The sequence below is a fragment of the Typopeltis vanoorti genome, chromosome 15 (assembly GCF_054136105.1).
Source record: "Typopeltis vanoorti isolate ZY-2024b chromosome 15, IOZ_Tvanoo_1.0, whole genome shotgun sequence".
In the NCBI taxonomy this organism is placed as follows: Eukaryota; Metazoa; Arthropoda; class Arachnida; order Uropygi; family Thelyphonidae; genus Typopeltis; species Typopeltis vanoorti.
In genome coordinates, this window is record NC_143563.1 from 55850148 (window position 1) to 55871041 (window position 20894).

Genomic DNA, 20894 nt, shown 5'->3' on the forward strand with positions numbered 1-20894 from the left:
CACACAGACGCTTGGTCTCTGCAATTTGTATATTCTATAAATATTTCCATGGGAAATGTTCATCAGAAACAGCATCAATAATTCTCCCACTGTACTAAGCCCATTGGAACACATACAGCTGCCGCCCAACATTTTTTCACAATACACCTTGAAACCCACAGAACAAGTTTCTTTTCCTCCTCCTTCATCCCTGCTACTGTGGTACTGTGGAATAGTCTTCCCCCTGACGTATTTCCCAAGGAATACAACATACAGGCATTTAAATCAAATGTAAACAAGTTTCTCCTTTCCCTACCCACATATGGCACTAATGTACTATAGGTTGACCAGCCAACCTCTCATATATGGACCCAACATAAAAAAAAAAAAGTCAAATAATATTATGGGGGAGGGGTGGGACTTCAACTTTGGAGAAGTTTAGGAAGAAAGATCGTATGGCAGAAAGAAAATAAAATTTATACACTTACTGAGAGATACTTAAAGCAGAATGTGACAGAGGAAACTTGGAGTACAAGAGTTTTGGAACTGGTTATAAGATCAGAAGACCTATCCATAGCTAAGGTGGCTTTCCCCAATTGGAGACAATGTAGCCTCTAACTGGGGAGTGATTATGTGGCCTTGACTTGAGAGGTAGCAAAACATGGAAATCCCAGTTAAGGGGTATACATGAACAAAGGAACGTGATTATACACTTCAGAAGCAGCTTCAAATACCATGGCATAAAGATCTGAAAGAGAAGGATGTTCACAGTGTATGGGAATAGTCAAGAGGTATCTAGAGTAAGCAATATCACACTGTATGCTCAAGGTCAAGAGGGTAGATCAGGAAGAAGTTAGATGGACTCAAAAGAAAATGTTGTGGAGGGTATATAAAGGGAAAGGCAACCACCCAAGTCATGAACAGTACAAAGATCAGGCAAGAAAGGTATAGCATGGTAAGGAAAGCAAAATCAGATTAGAAATCAGCTGAACAGGCAAAAGAAATTCCAAACTTTTTTTTTTAATGTGGCAAGTAAGATGAAAAATGAGTATGGAAGGATAATAAGAGTGCAGATGAGCGAATGGGTGATCATTTTGCAAGGGAAGTGAAGATATTGTTATGACAGAGGTGACAGGGACTGATAGATAACAGAGATTGAAGAATTGGGGATACTTAGTATATTGCAGAATCTGAATGCAAATGCAGCTGTGAGATTAGATGTGATAGACATGCATTTCACAACAATGTGCAAGAGAAGTAGTGATGCCTTTCAGTATGCTGTTTATGTCTCAGTTCTGGCAAAGTCCATAGAGGGTGGAAGGAGAGCAAAATAATTCCCTTGCATAAAGGAGGATCTGAGTCTGTAGTAGCAAATTATGGAATTAGCATTTCAGGAGTGGTAAAAGTACTGGAAAAGTTAGTCGAAAAGGGAGTTCAGGAATGGGTGGATAACATTTTGATACTCTATGAGGAGCAGCATGGCTTTGTGAAGGGCAAGTCATGCCTTAGTAATCTAACTTTTCATTAAAAAAAGTTGACAGATGAGCTGGATAAAGGGAATGGCTATATGATGATTTCGCAAAGACATCTAAAAGGATACCACACAGAACTCTGTTACACAAATTGCAACAAACTGGGATGAATATGAAACTAGTGATATGGATAAAAGGGTGGCTGATGAACAGATACCAAAAAGTAGTATATGGAGGAGCAGAATCCAGAAGGCAGGTGACTAGAAGTCAACTGCAAGGCTCTGTGCTTAGACCACTTTTGTTGAATTTGTACACAAACAATACAGGAAAATAATTTGAAGTGAGATATTCAGCTGTTCGCTGATGATGCAAAGTTGATTACTGTGATAGTTAATCAAGGTGAGGTAGGGAGCTTGCAGGATGATTTAAATAGGCTGGCAGCAAGGGAAAAACATAATGGATGTCAATTTAATGTAGAAAAGTGTAAAGTTATGCCATTTTTGGATACAAAGATTACAAGCTGTGTATTCATTGAGGGAACACATTCAGGGAACTTACTCCAGGAAATTGATAAAGCCAGAGATTTGGGAGTAGCAATAGACAGAGCTGAAGTTTAGAGGGCATATTGCTAAAATAGTCAGGGTAGCTCACAGGATTACTTGGTTATTGAAGAACAATCAGAAATATGGGAGTTATTGTTTCTCTTTATGAAGTCTTAACACAATCACACCTGAATTACTATGCTCAGGTCTGGTCACCCGAGTTTCTTGGGGGATGAGGAAATGGTGGAGAAGATTCAGAAGCAAGTGACTAAGACAGCGAGTGTCTGTGGAATGCTCCGAGGATATTAATTAAAGATTGCAAAAGTGGGTTGCTAGGAGAAAGAGGGGGGGGGGAAGGTAAGATATAACAACCTTTAAGTAAAAATGTTTCTAAGATTGATGCAAGAGAAATGTTTCAGCACTTGACTAGGGGGTGGGGCAGAACAAGAAGTGATCCTTGGAAGGTGGGTAAGAGTGTTGTAAGCAAGAGTGAGAGGACTATATTTTTTGCTCAGAGAGTGATGAATGAATGGAATTCATTGAGTCAGTTGTGAATGCTTTGTTATTGATTTCGAATGAAAAACGAATTGATAATTTCAAAATTTGTTTTATTTTTTAACATAATCTCCCTTAAGACTAATACACTTATTCCAGCGATGCTCCAGCACCATTATCCCGTCCCTGTAGTGGTTCTCAGCAAGATCTGCAAAATACCCCTCTACAGCTGCAATCACCTCTTGATTCGAAGAAAAACACTGACCAACAAGGGAAAGTTTTAGTTTTGGAAAGAGATAGAAGTCAGAGGGAGCCAAATCTGGGGAATATGGTGGATGTTCCAACAATTCATAGTGCAGTTCCCTTAATTTTCCCATTCATGGTCTCATCCATAGTAATAAATTGATGCACAAAATCAGTTTTATTCTTGTTAAAAAGCTCCAAGCAATGTACAGAGATTTTCATGACAGTGCATTTTTGATCTACTGTGAACAAGCACAGCACCCATCTTGCACAAAGCTTTTTCATTTGCAATTCTCCATGTAAATATCCTACAAGTTCTTTTGAAATGACTATAGTCTCAACAATTTCACGCACTTTGACTTGCCGGTCATCCAATACCATACCGTGAACTTGATCAATGATAACTGGTGTTACACTATTTGGATGTACTTGACGTAGATCATCTACAAGGCTGGTACGGCCACATTTAAACTCCGCAGCCCATTTCTTAATTGTCGAAAACGAAGGAGAAGATTTCCCATAAACGTTTATGAACTTTAGAATGAATTTCTTTTGATGTTAAACCTTCTTTTATAAAAATTTTATAACTGCATGATACTCAATTTTAGTCATTTCAAGGGATACAGACAGCTGTATAAAACAAACTACTTGATAGAATGACTTGCAATTTCACATGGATGCATATGACAGATGTACCAACTTAAAAAAAAAAAAATTTCCCATAAACGTTTATGAACTTTAGAATGAATTTCTTTTGATGTTAAACCTTCTTTTATAAAAATTTTATAACTGCATGATACTCAATTTTAGTCATTTCAAGGGATACAGACAGCTGTATAAAACAAACTACTTGATAGAATGACTTACAATTTCACATGGATGCATATGACAGATGTACCAACTTAGAAAAAAAAAAAATTTGCCGATAGTGTTGCCATCTATAGACAAGGGCAAGAACTTTTCAGACCACCCTGTTAATTGACAATACCGAATAAACTTTTATTTTCACCACGTTTTCTTTTCATAAGCTGGACCTGTTTAGATATAATTACTCTTTGAAACTAACTTGTCAAAAATGCATCTCATTTAAGCACCATTCAACTTATATGGACTATCAAGTTGCTTGGAAACCCTCAGAATGAATTAACCATGTGATTTAAGTACTTAGTTTACTAATTTTAACTTATATTTTTGAAAGCTTGATCAGAAGTGAAACAATTGACCAAATACAAGATGCCACCAATATGAGAAGAAAAATTAGAGAAATAAAAATGGTAACTAACAGAATCAACAAAAAAATGAAGATATTAGAAAACTTGGCATCAATAGCATTCAAGAATATGTGTGAGAAGAGCTGAACTAGTATGTCATTTAGCAGAAGTGGATAGAAAGTTTAGCAAAACAAGTTGAAATGACAGATATAAAAGACCCTGATGGAAACCAAGATTTACACAGGTTAATGCAGTTTATACTGCCTTCTAATGGTGATATGCAAATCACGATAATGAAGATGTTGTAAATTAATGCCTACATAAGACTGGCTAACACTTAATAGAAAAAAAGCTCATAGATTCCTTTCATCATGAAAAGAACTGAACCTACAAGGAACACTTTTCCAAATAAAGTTCACCTATTCTGCGATTCTTTAACAGCACTGCAGAGAGAAAAACAGAAGCATTGAGTATTAATCCCAGTACCTTTGGCATGTTAAGTGATGCTCTATTAATCTATGTTATGTTTCTCATTAAGACATTTTAGCAAGTTAGTTTATATTAATGTTGTCATGTCATCTTCCTTATACCCTCTTTTACCTTGCGGTGTCGAGGGTCCATTGATCATCGGACCTCACTCCATTTACAGGATAAGGTGGTCAGCCTTATGCCCCGGTGTATCCTATGGCCTGTAGTGTCGAGTTCTCAAGGCCAGTTTGCCTGCTTTGCGGGATGAAAAACCCCAGAATAAACTGGGGGAAACCCTGCTGTCCACGCCCAAGACTGGCTAACTTGGCTATGGCTGAGGAAGATCCTTCAGCTCCTCACATCACCGACGGGAATCGAACCTAGGACACTCCTTCCTCAGGCATATGGTTGCGAAGTGCATAGCCACTAGGCTAACCGCACGGACATATTAATGTTCTGCATTATAATTTGTCTACTTTTATTCATTCTCATGCCATTTTTGATACAATTATTTCTGTGTAGTAAAGGTGTTTACTGCTAAAGCAACATGAGACATATCCAAAGGCTAAATCCTAGATCTTGCAGACTACTGAAATGGTAAGACAACCAAGATTGCATGTGGCTTTCTCTTATAACAGGATAGTAAAGTTCACTGCAACCAAACTCTTGAATCTGACCTAAATGATAAGAACTAGCATGCATATTTCCAGTATAAGGTAAAAATTGAATATTGCCCACATTAAGTTAAAAATTTTGCATTCACCAAATGAAGAATTTCAGTGATGAATCTACTAATGGCTGCTACAGTGAATTTTTCAATCATTTAGTACATGAGTAACATACACTGGGCATACACAGAACTTGTAAGCAAGTTAATTGCAGTTATTTAAATGAAGGGGATATTAAATATAATATTTAAGTAAGTTCATTGCAGTATTTTATTGTAATGGTAATTGCTATTGTATACATTTACTGTAATAACATACTGATCTGTATTCATGCATGGTGCATACTAACTTGAAATGTCAGTTACACTAAATTCTTTTTTTAAATATCAAAGCCCTCACCAGCATCCCTCCCTACAAGTGGTCTCAAGACCTACAACATAAATGTCATGGTGTTGTGATCTCAAATTTCCACAGCAATTTCTGTTTTCTTGTCTCCATACTAGGATTCAAATGTAAATTTTTTTCCATTAGACATATATGGAAAAAAAAAAAAAAATTATATATAAGCAAGAAATGTGTATTACCTGATATATTTCATAAATACCCTTGCGACCTTCATCGCATTCTCTTTTCACCCAGTGTCGATTTAAATAAGAACAAATCCCATTTAAAACTTTACTAGAAAATTGATATTCTTCCCACTGTTTAGTATAAAACCTAAGCACATCTTCATCCATTAAGTCTACTCCATCCTGAAATAAAGAAAACAGGATTGTTATTTGAATTAGCATAACATTTTTTAATGTTCCATAAAAGTATTGGTTGGCATGCTTATTATCAATTATCCAAATTTTCGCATATGTTGAAATCAATCTAAAATAACCAACAGCATGGATAATGAATATCATGAAAAACTTTTAGAGATGCACAATGATTCAAAAAAAAATTGAATACACTGCAATGTAAGAAACTAAACTATTGGCAACATTTTAAAACAATGGAAGAACATTTCTATTGGGTTGGCAAATAAGTTCGTTCGGTTTATATGCGGTACAAGTTTACGCCGCTTCGCCTGTCCCTATTGTTGCGCTACTGCGCAGTTGAAAGGCAACATTTCACATAACCTTTCAGTGAATTTTCACTCGGCCTACTTCAGTTGCATGTAACATATTTTTAGAAATGGAAGGAAATAACATACATTATCAGCATAATTTGCTTTTTTATTTCAAAAAAGGCAAACGAGCTGCAGAGGCCCACAAAAAAATATGCAATGTATATGGGGATGGTGCCTTAACAGAACGCGTATGGCAAAAGTCGTCTGCCAAATTCCGTTTTCTGGAGATTTCAACGGCCGTGAAGCACCTCGTGCCAGTCGCCCAACCGACGTTGATTCGTGTTGTGAAGGGTATCGTCAACAAAAATCCATCACAAACAGTGTGGGAGATTGCTGCAGTACTGAACATATCCCAAACAAGCATTGAAAACTATTTGCACAAGCTGGGATATGTTTCAAAACTCAATGTTTTGGTTCCGCATGAATTGATCGAGGCCAAATGACTGCTTGCACATCCATCTGTGATTCACTGTGACATCGCCAAGAAAACGACCCATTTTTGAAGCGGATGATTATGGGAGAAGAAAAATGGGCCGTGTACAATAATATGGTACGTAAAAGATCATGGGGTCACAAGAGCAAACAACCTCGAAACGGGATTGCACCCAAAGAAGATCATGCTCTCTGTGTGGTGGGATTATAAAGGTGTTGCCCACTACGAGGTGTTACCATCAGGCAGAACGATTGATTCAACTGTCTATTGCTCACAGTTAACGTGACTGGCCCATGCAATTAGCACAAAATGTCCTGAATTAGCAAATCGGAAAGGAGTTGTCTTTCACCACGACAACGGCAGACCCCACACATTGTTAACAACCCGGAGTAAATTGTTACGTCTTGGCTGGGATGTTTTGCTGCATCCTCCGTATTCACCGGACCTGGCACCTTCCGATTACCACTTATTCTGATCGTTGCAGAATTCTCTGAATGGGAAAACCTTTGCTAATGAGGAGGCTGTTGAGACACCTAGATCAATTTTTTGCCAGTAAACCTCAGGAGTTCTATGGCATAATGAAGTTGGTAGACGGATGGCAAGAGGTCATTGATAAAGAGGGTCAATATATAACTGACTAGTATGTATTATATATATTAAATAAAATATTTTCATTCCACTCTGAAAAACCGAACGAACTTATTTATCAACCCAAAACATTCTTTCATCTGATAAGAATGAAACTAGAATGGTGGCAGACTAATAATGGACAGAGTAAAGGTCTAGTAGCCACAACTTATGTTAATATTATCTGGAAGTAACTGAGTATTTTTCTCATTTGCTTAGTGAAATTCATGATTGCAGCATGAAGATTGGAGTGGTATATGTCATATTGTGTACAATTATCCATTACACACTGCGGCAATTTCATAGATGTCATGCATATACCAAGAAAATTATCTGTGTTATTAAAAAAGCTTAGATATTTAAAATGTTTCCTTTACTAGTACCAAGACAACTGCAGACAGACCTGGACTTACTGAAATTTCTTCTTTTTCCTTTTCAGCTCATGGCAGATTGAATCCAAAGACAAATTTTCACCATTTCTTTCTTTCTGTTGGTCTTTTTATATAGTTCTGTTATGAAGTTTAAGTGGGTGCTTTCTTTTATGTTGTCAATCAATCTTTTTCTTGGTCTTCTTCTGCTGGACTATCCTTCAATTCTGACATTTAATATGTTTGGTAGTCTTTCTAGGTTCATTCTCGAAACATGTCCAAACCAGCTTAGTTGGCTCCTTTTTTTAGTGTTGTAATTACTGTTTTCTTCAAGTTATGTTCTGACTTTTTCATTTGTTTTGATTTTTCTTAGGCATTTCATCTCATTCAGTTTACCCATTTCTTTTTTTTCTTAGGATCCAGCATTTTAAGCCATAAAGTAATGTGGGAATTATCACTGCTTTATATATCCTTAGTCTGAGTGCTTTACTTAATCATTTATTGTTCCATATTTTTTCTAGTCTACCGATTGTTATCAATCCATTATTGATTCCAAGTTTTATGGTTTTGAAATAATTAAAATCTTTGGTGATCACTGAGCCTAGATAACAGTTCTTTTACTTGTTCTATATGATGTTCTTATTTTCATTTGTTTTGTTTCCCTTTTTCTTCCTATTACCATTAGTTTTATTTTACTAAAATTGATTTTCATATCATATTTGTTACTTGTTTGATCAGAATATTTTCTGATTTTTTGTCTATCTGTAGTGATAACTATGTCATCAGCACACTTTTAAGTGTGTTATATTACTTCCATTTACAGTTATGCCTTTGCACATCTGTAGTGTTTCATCTTAAATTTACCTTACGTAAATCTGAATGTAAGGAAATTATCGTCTCAACAGGGCTATGAAAAAAACTGAGTTGAAAATTTTACTTAACATGTCTATATTATTTGCATTCTAATAATATGATGTATGTGTGGGTCTTCTTCAATCTTTATTACTAAAGATGGATAGGCTAGATATTTACATTCATACAGTAATAATTTACTGTTTTGTGTGCTGTGATAGAAAACAATCATGAATGGATAAAGTGAAACGCATAAATGAACCAAAACTGATTTGGAGATGGTGGACGAAAGCTTAACAGCTATAAGAGATCTTGGTCATGTACCAAGATCATGTCCTTGTACCATCTGTTATTAAGAGAAGAAAGCCACTATTCAGTCATCCCACAACACATCTGTTCTACTTCTCATAGCCATTCCCAACTTTGCATCATCGGTGAAATAGCTACACATTTCCAGTTAAGCCGGTCTCAATGTCATTAACATACAAGTTAAACAATAATGGTCCCAAAACAGATTCCTGTGGAACACTCCACTAGTGATCTTCCTCTTTTGAAATATAACTCCTTCATATACAGCCTGTTGATACCTGTCTGACAGCCAATCAGCTATTCGGTTTACCAGTTTGAATCAAATCCCATCTGCTTCTGTTTAGCTACTAGCTTGTCATGTGGCAGTCTGCAAAAGACCATTGAAAAATCCCAAAGATGCATATAAAGCACACCACTGTATATGCATCTCCTTTGAGTGAATTATCACCATGTTGTAATATGTAATATATTGCTGAAACATGACCGTCCCTTAACCCATGCTGACAATCATAAAGAATACTACTATTATCATGCTTTGGAAAAATATTCCCATGCTTTCTCGACAAATAGTCGAGAAAGCATAGGAATATAACAGAGATCTGTATTTAAGTTTTGTCGATTTGGAAAAAGCATATGACAAGGTGCCAAGAGAGAAGCCATTCAATACGCTACAGTTATATGGTGTCAATGGGGCATTATATCAAGCAATACTTAGTCTTTATTTGAGTTGTAAGTCAGCAGTTAGAATTGAAGTACAGGAAGATGGTTTAATGTTAAATCTGGTGTGAGACAAGGATGTACATTATCTATATGGATCACATTATGAAGGAAAGTATTAAACATGATATCAAAATTGGAGATGTTAATGTCAGCTCTTTGCTTTATGCGGATGATATTACACTTCTAAATAAATCCGCTACAAGTCGGCAAGATTCTCTGACTAAATTGAATAGCTGTTGTAATAGATATGGTATGAAAGTCAGCAATAAAAAGACAAAGACAATGAAAATAGGCAGAATCATTGAAAATGTCAACTGTGTTGTGAATGGAGAACCTGTGGAACAAGTAAAACATTTCAGCTACTTAGGCACGATTTTTACTGAAGATGGTAAATTAAATATGGAAATAGACAACAGAATCAACTAAAGCTGGTATGGTAGGAAGTTAATTGAATAAATTCATATGGAATAAGAAAGAAATTAGTCGGGACACTAAATTAGCTGTATACAAGACTGTTCAAACCAGTTTTAACTTGTGGATCTGAGAGCTGGGTCAGAAGTAAAACACTTGACCAATGACTAGAGACCTCAAATATGGGAGTCCTGAGAAAGATTAGAGGTGTGAACAGATGGTATCAATGATAATATCATATTAAAAATGAGGATATTAGGAAAGAAGTTGAAGTTGTTAGCATCCAGGAATGCATTAGCAGAGCTAATCTCAGGTGGTATGGTCACTTAAACAGAACAGGCGAAGAAAGATTAGCAAAACAAGTGTTCTCTGCCAGGTTGGCAGCAAAACGACCCAGAGGAAGACCAAGATATAGGTGGATTGATACGGTACAAAGTGCCTTAGACGATAGAAATATAAGATCTGATAATGTTAGATTCTTGACAAGTAACAGACTGATTTGGAGGAAAATTGTAGGTAGGAAGTTAGTAATGATGTAAATTTTTCATGTAGTACTATCATATCCTGTACACCCCTTGAGGGTACATGGCAGGAATTTGATGATGACATTTAAACAGAAGAAATATTAACAATGAATATTAACAATATGAAGTTCCTTTTTCATATTGTTAAATATAGATGATTATAGATGATTCTGCAAATGACATCTGTTCACTCCCTTATTTTTCTCCCATCTGTGATATCTAGTCCATCTACTTTTAACCAGCAGATCAGATAAAGAAAAATAAGTCTGGATACTAAGTTTAGTGTTTGACTAATTTCTCTAATTCCATATAAAATTATCTGGGTGCGTTACCATGATACCAACCTTACTTATTCTGTTGTCCACTTCCCTATTTAATTTGCCATATTTACTAAAAATGGCCTATATAGCTGAAATGTCTTTGATTCCACAGGTTGCACATTTAGTAGAAACTGAATATTTTCAAATTTTCCTGTCTATTTTCACAGTCTGTCTTTTTGCCAATATTAAAAAATAAATAAAAAATAACACACACACACACATATATATATAGAAGCTTATTTAACTGGAATGCAGCCATTCTTATGTATCAAAAAGGTAGGCTACATTTTATAAATTACCAAAGCAAGGTAGTTTGGAAATTATATCTACTATAAAATGATAAGTTGAAATTGGAAACGGATGTGACGTCAGCTTGACACCGATGTAGGCTGTAACCTTTTTGTCAAGTTATTTGAAACGTTTTGAAACTCAGGGGCTACCCTGAGTGTTGAGTCTTCAGAATTCAAAGAGAACCGGCTTACCAGTCCGGAACACGGGAGTTGGGTGCCGTAGGCGTCGGGCCCCCTAGTGTGTGTATATATAGAGAGAGAGAGTATGGATGTTTTAGACATATCGGGATTTTTTTTTTTTTTTGAGATGAAGACATGTAGAAAAATAAAAAAAAACTAAGAAAGCACATGCCAGTGGTAAGATGTGCTAGCCATCAGGCATTCTTACAGGTTTAATTTTTCTACGTTTAGATGTGTTACTTTTGAAGCCTTTTACATTTTCATTTGCATTTCATTTTTGCCATTTCACTGATTCAATATTTTTGTTATTCCAAATTTAGCACTGGTTTATGGCATTATTAAATTTATCATCGAATGTAGCAGTCTTCATCTGAAATCAGGTATGTCTAAAACTTCATACTCCATCTATTTTTATTTTATTAATTTTATTTTGAAGTCAATGCTACATTCAATAAAAGAACTAGCATAATCAGTAAAGAAGCCTATGAAAATATTTAACAAGTTGGAGAAGCAATACAATCAACTATAGGAAATAATGGATAACCTTTTATGAACCTTAGGAAAAACATGAAAACAGATACATGAAAAGCAACACGACAATTTACGATTTTTCAACAGCAGAAGCATCCCAATGTACTATAGCCAAATTGATTTGTGTTTTGCTCTGAGTCAGGTCTGTGCTGATCAGTTCCCGAGTAAAATATTTAGTTTGCAATTATACTCTAATATCTTCAGGTGGGAGATGAATTTCATTGCCCAATGTGAGACAACCACCCCACTTATTGGAGGTCTGAAGTGGCTTGAAAAGGTTCGTTTGGTTTCCAGACTATGTAAAAAAAATAAATCCAAATATATATAAAATAAAAAAAAAAATATCAAAAAATCCTTAGCCCACCCACAGTACAAAATGTACCCCAGGTTTGCAAATAACCTTGCATTGGTAGGTTCAATATAAAAAAAAATGAATAAAATAAAATTTCAGAACAATGGCATTACCTTTATCAGAACTAGTTAATTTACATTAATGATACTGAGAAGGATTAAACAGGTGGCATACAATTATTTGCTGATGATGCAAACATAAGCAGAGTAATTGGTACTGGAAGAATGATTTGAATAATTTGGGATCATCGACATGTGAAAATGCAATGGCAGTAAAGTTATGCACTTCAATATAATGAGATTCAAAGGCATAGTATATTGGTGTTATTATGCTAAAAATAAATATGCTGAGAAATGTGTTAATGCAATTAATTATTAGTAATGTAAGTAATAATCCAATTAATAATTAAACTCCTTTGAAAATTATAAAATATTTACATGTATTTCATAATTGTTATATTTCTAACATTTTATATTTAAAAAAGGGGTGCTTAAGGGTCAAAGCTGTATAACTGAGAGGAGACCTCCACATAGCCTTTAATGGAATGCGGAGAACCAACCAGGGCTTCTGACCTAATGTCCAATCCTCACCTTCTCGTGGTGCACCCTGTTGGGCATCTACTTGGATAGTGAACGAACGAGAATGGGCTGGCAATTTGGGATTTAGCCGATCAAATTGTATTCTTATTGGTTAAACCAAAATAAAAAAATGATGGTACAACATGACAAAATTTCATGCCGGCTGGGGCGTCGCCCGGTTAAACAAGGCCCCCGTTGTTTTCGCCAGGGAACCAGGGCGAACAGCGAAGTCAGCTACTGGAACAAATCTGAAAACAAACCCCAACTCAACATCACTAGAGTTAAAGATCGGTACTATCAACATAAGAAGCCTGAATGGCAAAGAAATGGAGCTAGCTGAGGAATTAGATAAATACCAGATCGACATAATAGGGGTGACTGAAACAAAAAAGACCAAAATTGGTGAGATCTTTCTGAGCAATAAATACAAAATGTTATATTCAGGCAAAGACAATCAAGGAAAAGAAGGAATAATCTAAAATACAGAAAGATTATTGAAAAGAAAATGAAAGAGTTTGAGAACAGAAATCAAACCTTGGAGATTCAGTGGCAAACTCTGAAGAAAACATTGATTGATTCTGCCAGAGAGGCATGTGATGAGGTTGTCTGCAAGGATAAAAAAATCAGAACTCCCTGGTGGACACAGGAAGTTAAAGAGGCAGTGAAGGAAAAGAAGAAAGCATATCAAAAGTTCCTGTCAAATAAGTCAGCTTGTGCTCTTAGAGAATATAGAGACAAATGCAAGAATGCTAAACACTGTAAAACTAGCTAAACAAAAGTCATGGGAGGACTTTGGCAAGAATATAGAAAATAAATATCAAGAAGGTGGCAAAATATTCTGGAGGTTGTTGAAGAAGCTTAGGAATGGAGGAAAGAGTGCTGTAAAAGGAGTTAGAGATGATAAAGGTGACATGAAAACAAGAGAAAAAGATATCCTTGAAGTATAGAGTAATTACTTTGAAAAACTGCTAAATGAAACAAGCGGTGATGACAGCACAGTGGTAAAAAGCACTGACCAGGCATGCAGTCAGGAATACATATCCATACTTGAAGTAGAAAAAGCCATCAAAGGCTTGAAATGTGGAAAGGCAGCAGGAGTAGATGATATTCGACCAGAAATGCTGAAGTATGGTGGTATAAAAGTCTTACAGTGGCTGCACTGCATAGTTCAGAAAGCCTGGACAGAGGGACGAATTCCCGATGATTGGAGTAGAGCTCTCATAGTACCCATATATAAAAACGGAAATAAAACTGAATGTGAAATTACAGAGGTATTTCCCTACTGAGTGTTCCTGGCAAGATCTATGCAAATATACTTGAGAAACGGTTGAGAAGAATTGTGGAAGAAAAGCTTGGTGAAGAACAAGCTGGATTCAGGCCAAATAGAGGCTGTCGGGATCAGATCTTCACTTTACGTCAAATAGTCGAGAAAGCATGGGAATATAACAAAGATCTCTATTCAAGTTTTGTTGATTTGGAAAAGGCATATGACAAGGTGCCAAGAGAGAAGTTATTCAATACGCTGCAGTTATATGGTGTCAATGGGGCATTATATCAAGCAATACGTAGTCTTTATTTGAGTTGGCAGTTAGAATTGAATTACAGGAAGATGGTTTAATGTTAAATCTGGTGTGAGACAAGGATGTACATTATCCCCTCTGTTATTCATTATCTATATGGATCACATTATGAAGGAAAGTGGTATTAAACATGATATCAAAATTGGAGATGTTAATGTCAGCTCTATGTGGATGATGTTATACTTTTAAATAAATCCGCTACATGTCTGCAAGATTCTCTGACTAAATTGAATAGCTATTGTAATGGATATGGTATGAAGGTCAACAATAAAAAGACAAAGACAATGAAAATATCCAGAATCACTGAAAATGTCAACTGTGTTGTGAATGGAGAACCTGTGGAACAAGTAAAGCATTTCAGTTACTTAGGCACGATTTTTAGTGAAGATGGTAAATTAAATATGGAAATAGACAACAGAATCAGCAAAGCTGGTATGGTGGGAAGTCAACTTAATAAATTCATATGGAATAATAGAGAAATTAGTCGGAACACTAAATTAGCTGTATACAAGACAGTGTTCAAACCAGTTTTAACTTATGGATCTGAGAGCTGGGTCAGAAGTAAAATGCTTGACCAACGACTAGAGACCGCATATATGAGAGTCCTGAGTAAGATTATGGGCGTGAACAGATGGCATCAATGGCAATATCATATTAAAAACAAGGATATTAGGAAAGAACTTGACATTGTCAGCATCCAGGAATGCATTAGCACAGCTAATCTCAGGTGGTATGGTCACTTAAATAGAATGGGAGAGAAAAGATTGGCAAAACAAGTGTTCTCTGCCAGGGTGGCAGGAAAATGACCCAGAGGAAGACCAAGATATATTTGGATTGATACGAGTGCCTTAGACGATAGAAATATAAGATCTGATAATGTTGGAGTCTTGACAAGTAACAGACTGATTTGGAGGAAAATTGTAGATAGGAAGTTAGTAACGATGTAATTTTTTCATGTAGTACTATCATATCCTGTACACCCCTTGAGGGTACATGGCAGGAATTTGATGATGATGATGATATACTTAAAAAAACAATTACTGATAGCACTGCTGTAAATACTAACGCTACAAAAATTTCAGAATATACCATTTCAAAGCACAGGTTCTAGCTTTTGTAGCTCCACCTCATACAAACATGAGGTGAGAATACCCATCAAGGGCATGCCAAACATACTGTAGATTCTCCCCAGTTAACAAGGTTATGGCAGTAAAGTGATTCTGCAGGCCTTCTACTAGATAGTACACTGGACAACCTCATGGCAAATACACTGGTAGAGGATTCCTGATCAGCTGATGTAACCTTTCTGTAACCTATCTTACACCAGCATATAAACTGATTCATCCTAAAACAAAAACGTGAAGTTGTATACCATGTATTAGCCATCATCAGGCAAAGACTAGGGTGATTGTTGGTCAAATTGAAATCTGAAATTGCAGGATTTGATAACATTTCCAGCTGTCATCTAATATAAGGCCTCAATTCCAGTTGAAAGATCTGCAGAATGGATAACAGATTCTTTTTAAAGGCATAATAAGTTTTCTTACAAATATTGCATATTGAAAGTATTCCAGTTTACTGTATGGTTAAGATGAGGTATATATGGCTGACCAAATCAGATTTCATTTTCTTTTATTTCTGCTAAAAATCTCCCACATGTCAGCCCATATAAGCACGATATTCTATACATTCCCAGGTGTTTGTAAAAAGACAGGCTGTACTTAGGAGACCTGAATAGGCCTATTCAGGTCTCCTAACTATTTCAATTGGCTTGAAAATCACACTGATAGGATCTTTGAAAAGAAGAACAATACTGGATAGATTGTCAGTGTACTGAATGGTGATTGAATATCTATATTAGATGTTCTGGTTATGAAAGGATGATTTAGAACAAATTGTCCTGTCACATAGTACAAATCATACAATCAATATTTTCTTAACTGGGGTAAAAAATAATACACACATTTTATGTGGTCTGCCCACAAAAGGTTATCGGTAAACCTATCTAAATTTGTACAATAGATAGGTTAAGAATTCCCCCCCCTTTTTTTTTAATCAATTATATATATTTTATATTTGGGGGAGACCAGACTCCCTCCAGGCACGTCCCTTGGATGGCAGATGAGGGAAGCTCCAACAGGTTGCTCTGAATAAAGAGCAAGGAGCTGTGGACCAAGGGGTGTGGCAGAGGAAAGGCAAACCGCCCACACTAAAATGCCAAAACTTCCATGGATTGCGCTACACTATTACCGGCAATACATCTCTCACTACCGTATACAGGGTAGCCAACACATCAACACAAGCCTCACAAAGTGTTCGTGAGGAATCTATATGATCAGCAAAATGTGATAAGTATATAGCTACTGTAAATATCAGATCTCTATACAAAGCAGGAAAACTCCAAATTCTACAAGAGAATCTGAAAAGGATAAAGTGGGATATCATACGAATCTCAGAAACTCACTGGACAGGAGAAGGATGCTTAAACATACCAGAGGGCAAATTATTCAATTCAGGACAAAGAAACAAAATATATATAGAAGGAGTTGCAATCCTGATAAAACAAAATCTTACTGCAAGTGTAACAGATATTAAGCCTATCTCATCCAGAATAATAGGAATTAGACTAAATGCAGGTATCCAGAGCATCGTCTGCAAGCCCAGAGTTGCTGTACTGGTGAAACCAGGTGTAGTCTTTGTGTTTCAAAATCCTGATATTCGCTGTCCTGTCCGCAGACAGGACAGCGAATTTTTGTGGGTTGTAGCCATTGGCTAAGAAAGTTTTAAGGATATGATTTAGTTCCGTGGTTAGGGCATTATCATTTGAATAGATTAATTTTGCCCTGTTATATAGTGTTTTAATAACCCCATACTGTTGTGAGGGGATTGCTGGTGAATGTATCTGCCTGTGTGGGTGGATTTTCTATAAACAGAGCAAACCAAGGATCCATCAGGCTGGCACATGATTAGAGTGTCTAGGAAAGGGAGGTAGTTGTTTTCCTCTTTTTCCAAGGCAAACAGGATTCTGGGGTTTAGGTGGGTTAAGAAGGAGTGGAGTGTATCTGAGCCATGTGGCCAAATAGTGAATACATCATCCACGTAGCGAAGCCAAACAGGGGATTTTTGTGGGGCAAAGTTTAAAGCTGTCTCTTCAAAAGTCTCTATAAAGAAGTTGGCCAAGGGTGGGAAGAGTGGTGAACCCATGGCTGTCCTCTATCTGTCTGTAGAATTTTTTTTGCCAAACGAAATAGCCTGAGTTCATTGTGAACTGAAATAGGGCTAAGATATCGGGAGGAAATTTGGCTTGGATGAGCTCTAAGGTTTCCTTGAGTGGGACATTTGTGAATAAGGAGGAGACATCAAAACTGACCATTATGTCAGTATGTTGGAGAGAGAAGTTTTCTATACTGGCTTTGAAGTGGACTGAGTTTTTTTTTTATGTGTGATGGTGTGTTAGTGTGCAAACATTTTGGCTAAATGTTTGGCTAATTTATATGTGGGAGAATCAATGCCATTCACTATGGGACGCAATGGCACGTTTTGTTTATGAATTTTTGGAAGTCAATATATTCGGGGGGGGGGGGGTCTAGAGTTAAAAGGTTTTAGTTTGTTGGTAACTTCCACAGGCTAAGAAGTGACCTTCTTAAGGAGCCTATAGAGTGTTCTAATTTGAGAGCTGGTGAGATTATATTCAATAGGGAGGTAGGTAGCTCTATCTAATAATAAAGCATTAAGCTTACTTGTGTAGTCCTTTTGGTTGAGAACCACAGTAGCATTTTCCTTATCTGCTTTGGTGATTACTATTTCTTTGTTTTTCTTCATTTCCTGTAGTGCTTTATATTCACCTTTGGATATGTTGGTTTTTGGTGGTCTTGCTTTGGTGAGAACACCAGCTACATCCAGTCTGGCATTTAGCTACAACCCCCAAAAAATATTAAAACCAGTAAACCCCCCCCACTTCACAATAAAGATTACACTAAATCTATCACCATTCCCTACATCCGGGGCACGTCGGAAAAAATAACCAAAATCCTTAAAAAATATGACCTGACTTCTTGTTACAAACCATATAAAAAATTGGCATCCCTTATCCGCTCTACCAAAGACCAACCACTTCTCCTAGACCTACCTGAGGTATACCAGATCCCTTGCAGCTGTAAACTGTCCTACTTTGGCCAAACAGGCAGGACAGCGAAAGCAGGATTTCGGAACACAACGACTACATCCGGTTTCACCAGTACAGCCACTCTGGATACCTGCCACACAATACGTTGGAAGAAAGCCAAAGTAATACACTGCAGCAAGTTTAAGTATGAGAGATTATTCATAGAATCTGCCTCAGCTCTAAAAAACATTCCAAATGTCAACAAATTTGGGTGCATGAGACTGCCCCAAATTTGGGAGACTTACATCATTAGAACATCAACCCAATGGCCAAGACAATCCAATATAGCCCACTAGGAAGCATCATTAGGACTTTAGGAACGATGATAGTTTCTTATCTTCTGCTTTTTTGTAGTGCCTGCGTGCACGTGTCATATTTGTATGTTCCCATGAAGATGGCAATGGGACATTGCCGAAATATAGGAAGTATTCATTAAAGTTTCTTTTAATTAATATTCCAGTATATGTTGCAAATTCCTTAAATAATTTAATAGTCTTGTGTTTTACCAACGTATAAGCCTTTCTACAAGAATAATGATCAACCATCAGGGTGAGGAAACAGGAAATGCAAATGCGATAAAGGCAATATGGATGGAACACTACCAAGAAACCTTTAAGAATGAAAGCAATACCTACCTAATAACAAAGCCCCACACTAACTCAAGACATGACACCTTAATAATCCTTCCATCAGAAGTGGAGAATGTTTTAAAGCAAATGAAATCTGACAAAGCACCAGGGATAGACCAAATTCCATCAGAACTCTGGAAAGAAGGAAAGCAAACAACTTTAAAATTCCTAACTATACTTTTCAACAAAATCCTTAAATCAGGAGAAATACCAGAAGATTGAAGAACTGGAATTATCATACCAATATACAAGAAAGGTGATAAGAAAAAATGTAAAAACTACAGACCAATCACATTACTCAGCCATGCTTACAAAATATTTACAAGTCTTACAGAACAGAATAATGAGCACATATGAGATCATTCTTAGTGAAGAACAGGCAGGCTTCAGAAAGAATCACTCCACATTGGATTATATATTACTGTTTATAGATTTTAAACAGGCATTCAACTCAATAAATAGAGTAACCTTATTAAGAATATTAAAACAGAAACAAATCTATGAAGATACCCTGAACTTCTTAGAAAAATATAGTCTCACAGAAGCAATAATTAAATTCAGTAGTATAACAGAAAATAAATGTCAGTAAAGGAGTAGTCCAAGGATGTGTCCCATCTTCCCATACCTTTTTAACATCTATCTAGAGGATATGGTTAACCAAGCCTGGGAAGGAGAAAAAGGGGTCAACATAAAGATTATAACCTTAATAATATAAAATATGCAGATGACATTGTAATGATACCAGACACAAAAGAAAAGATGGTGAACCTAATAACCAAACTAAACAATATGGCTAAAGAATACAGCATGACCATAAATACAGACAAAACAAAAATCTTGATAATTGGAAACTAAACTTCTCCTTGAATGGATCAACAATTGAACAGGTAAAACAATTCAGCTATTTAGGAACAGTAATAACAGAACACCTAGATACCATGACAACTATTAAACAAAATATCGACTGCATGGTCATCATTTAATAAGCTAGGTAAAATCTGGAAAAATAATAAAATCTCCAAACCTCTAAAAATAAAATTATATAATGCAATTATAATACCCACTGTGCTATATGCTTCAGAAACTTGGACACTCGAGAAGACAGATGCGAAAACTGGAGGCTTTCGAGATATGTCTCAGAAGAATAAATAAAACAAAATGGACAGAAAAGAAAACAAATGAATCTGTAAGACAAGACCTAAAATATACACTTATTAATTGAAAAGATCAAAAGACAACTTCAGTGGTCCGGACATGTCGAGAGAATGTCATCAAAAAGACTACCCAACCTTGCTCTGTATGCAAGAATAAAAGGAAGACCAAGAACTAAATGGATAACAACAATAAAGGTCAACTCTGGATTAAAAACATATAGACAGCTCACCAGCCATGCAAGAAACCGAGACTCCTGGAGGTTGTTGTGGAAACATGGAAGACTCAACCCATCCCCGACGGAAGAGGACAGTAAGAGTGAGCGAGTGAGTGTATACTATTTTTTTTTTTTTTTTAATTTCATTTATTTACATAGTCCAGAAACCATGCTCTGGAGACCAAACATGGAACTTTTTCAAACCACTTCAAGCCTCCAAATAAATAGAGCTGTGGTCTCACATGGATGATGAAATTCATCTCCCACCTAAAGACAATCACAAACATTCATGCCTGCAGCAGGATTTGAACATACATATGCAGAGAGAGATCATCATCATCATACCCTCCACAGAGTCAAGCAGACTCATTGTGAGAGGTTCAACTGACAACATATTGAATTTTAAATTCCCTCTCTGCATTAATCATATACAATCATCCACAATTCTCCATGTAAAAAAAAAT

At 36.3% G+C, this 20894-nt stretch overlaps 1 protein-coding gene across 4 annotated transcripts in view; it reads right to left on the bottom strand.

Annotated features, from left to right (window-relative positions):
- The window catches only part of Cul1 (cullin 1), a 371162-nt gene that overhangs the window by 257222 nt on the left and 93046 nt on the right, over positions 1-20894 (bottom strand). For all 4 annotated transcript variants that reach the window (XM_090405682.1, XM_090405683.1, XM_090405681.1 and 1 more), the window contains one exon: positions 5663-5830. In XM_090405682.1, the coding sequence (XP_090261808.1) occupies positions 5663-5830 (168 nt within the window). The remainder of the gene's footprint in view (positions 1-5662; positions 5831-20894) is intronic.